This window comes from Mus pahari, chromosome 7, assembly GCF_900095145.1.
Source record: "Mus pahari chromosome 7, PAHARI_EIJ_v1.1, whole genome shotgun sequence".
Classification (NCBI taxonomy): Eukaryota; Metazoa; Chordata; class Mammalia; order Rodentia; family Muridae; genus Mus; species Mus pahari.
The window spans coordinates 60826997-60828781 of NC_034596.1; the positions used below are offsets into that span (position 1 = coordinate 60826997).

At 36.7% G+C, this 1785-nt stretch overlaps 1 protein-coding gene across 1 annotated transcript in view; it reads left to right on the plus strand.

Moving 5' to 3' along the window:
- Togaram1 (TOG array regulator of axonemal microtubules 1) overlaps positions 1-1785 on the plus strand; it is a 57082-nt gene that overhangs the window by 48675 nt on the left and 6622 nt on the right. Inside the window, exon 16 of the mRNA XM_029540538.1 lies at positions 1292-1471. Within this exon, the coding sequence (XP_029396398.1) occupies positions 1292-1471 (180 nt within the window). The remainder of the gene's footprint in view (positions 1-1291; positions 1472-1785) is intronic.

Genomic DNA, 1785 nt, shown 5'->3' on the forward strand with positions numbered 1-1785 from the left:
ACAAGCTACTTTTCCAGAGGACACGGGTTCAATTCCCAGCACCTATATGTTGGCTTACAAATGTCTGTAACTTGAATTTCACAGGACCAGTGTCTTCTTATGGATTCCTAGGAGCAGGCAAACATGTACTGCACAAACATGCAGATAGGAAAAACACATAAAATAACAGTGAAAATAATTTTTTTTTTTTTTTTAAAGATTTATTTATTTTATGTAAGTACACTGTAGCTGTCTTCAGACACTCCAGAAGAGGGCGTCAGATCTTGTTACGGATGGTTGTGAGCCATCATGTGGTTGCTGGGATTTGAACTCTGGACCTACGGAAGAGCAGTCGGGTGCTCTTACCCACTGAGCCATCTCACCAGCCCGTGAAAATAATTTTTAAAGTAAATCTTAAAAGAAAAGAAAATAAAAAATAAAAGAAGTAAATGATGGTAGGACATTGAAGAAAACCTCAGCTGGAGAGAATGACTCAGTGGTTAAGAGCACCGACTACTCTTCCAGAGGACCTGAGTTCAATTCCTAGCAACTATATGGTGGCTCACAAACATCTATAATGGGATCCGATGCCTTCTTCTGGTGTCAGAAGACAGCGACAGTGTACTCATCATATATATATAAAATAAATATATATTTTAAAATCTCCAAGCTAGAATAAAACCTTAAATATGGTAGGCTTATGTTTGTTATGTTAGAACTATAAGACTCGGGTTACAACTCTGACCACATATATTCAATACAACAGTTCATTTCTATAACTCCTAATGTTTATTTTTATAAAATGAGGATAGTAGTAAAATGTTAAAAAGTACATTTTAATGTACTTAGTGTACAATTTTTATATTGTAACTTCATGTGCCTTGGGCTAAGGACTCAATTATAAAGGGATATACAAATAAATATAGTAACAAGCATTTTAGGCCAATTTTTCTGCCTCTTAATATTGACTATTTCATAGAGAACTTGATCATATAGAATTTACTAAAATAGCCATGCAAAGAAATGACTAAAATGAAGTTGATTGTATTTGTGAGTTATTTTAAGTGCAATAAATAGAAAAATGTTTGATTTGTTATAGTGTGTGCTTGTGTGTTTGTGTGTAGTTGTGAGCAGATCATGGTGAGCATGTCGAAGTTAGAGAACAACTTTGTAGAATTGGTTTTGCCCTCAACTCAGCTTTTGTGTGAGTTTCATGAATTAGAGTCAGGCATGCCCAGCAAGTGCTTTTACCCATTGAGCTCTCTCTCCAGGCTCCACACGACAGCTTCTGTACTTTATCAGAGCTGTTTAGAAGAGTTCATTTGTAAGCTATTCCTCTGCTAGTTTTAAGATGTCTCCCATTGACTTACAGGGTTTGGGAGAGATACCTCTAGACACACCATCAGCAAAAGGAAGGCGATCTCATGCTGGCAGTGTTGGGAACACAAGGTCGTCATCTGTTTCTCGAGATGCTTTCTGTTCTTCTGAGAGGTAACTTAATCTGACGGGTCACACTGCGTGAGAAATGACCCTCATTATCTCAACTGGATGTTCCCATGACCTAGCTCATTAGGAAAGAACGTTTGTAAACAAAACTGTTTTTAGTATCTTTAACTAATTATCTATAATGCCAACTAAAAAATTAATATTGTTGAGTTTTTAAGTATTACTCCATGCACAATTTTAAACTATTAAATAATCATTATATACTGATAATAGAAGTTTTAAAATCAGCCGGGCGTGGTGGCGCACGCCTTTAATCCCAGCACTCGGGAGGCAGAGGCAGGTGGATTTCTGAGTTCGAGG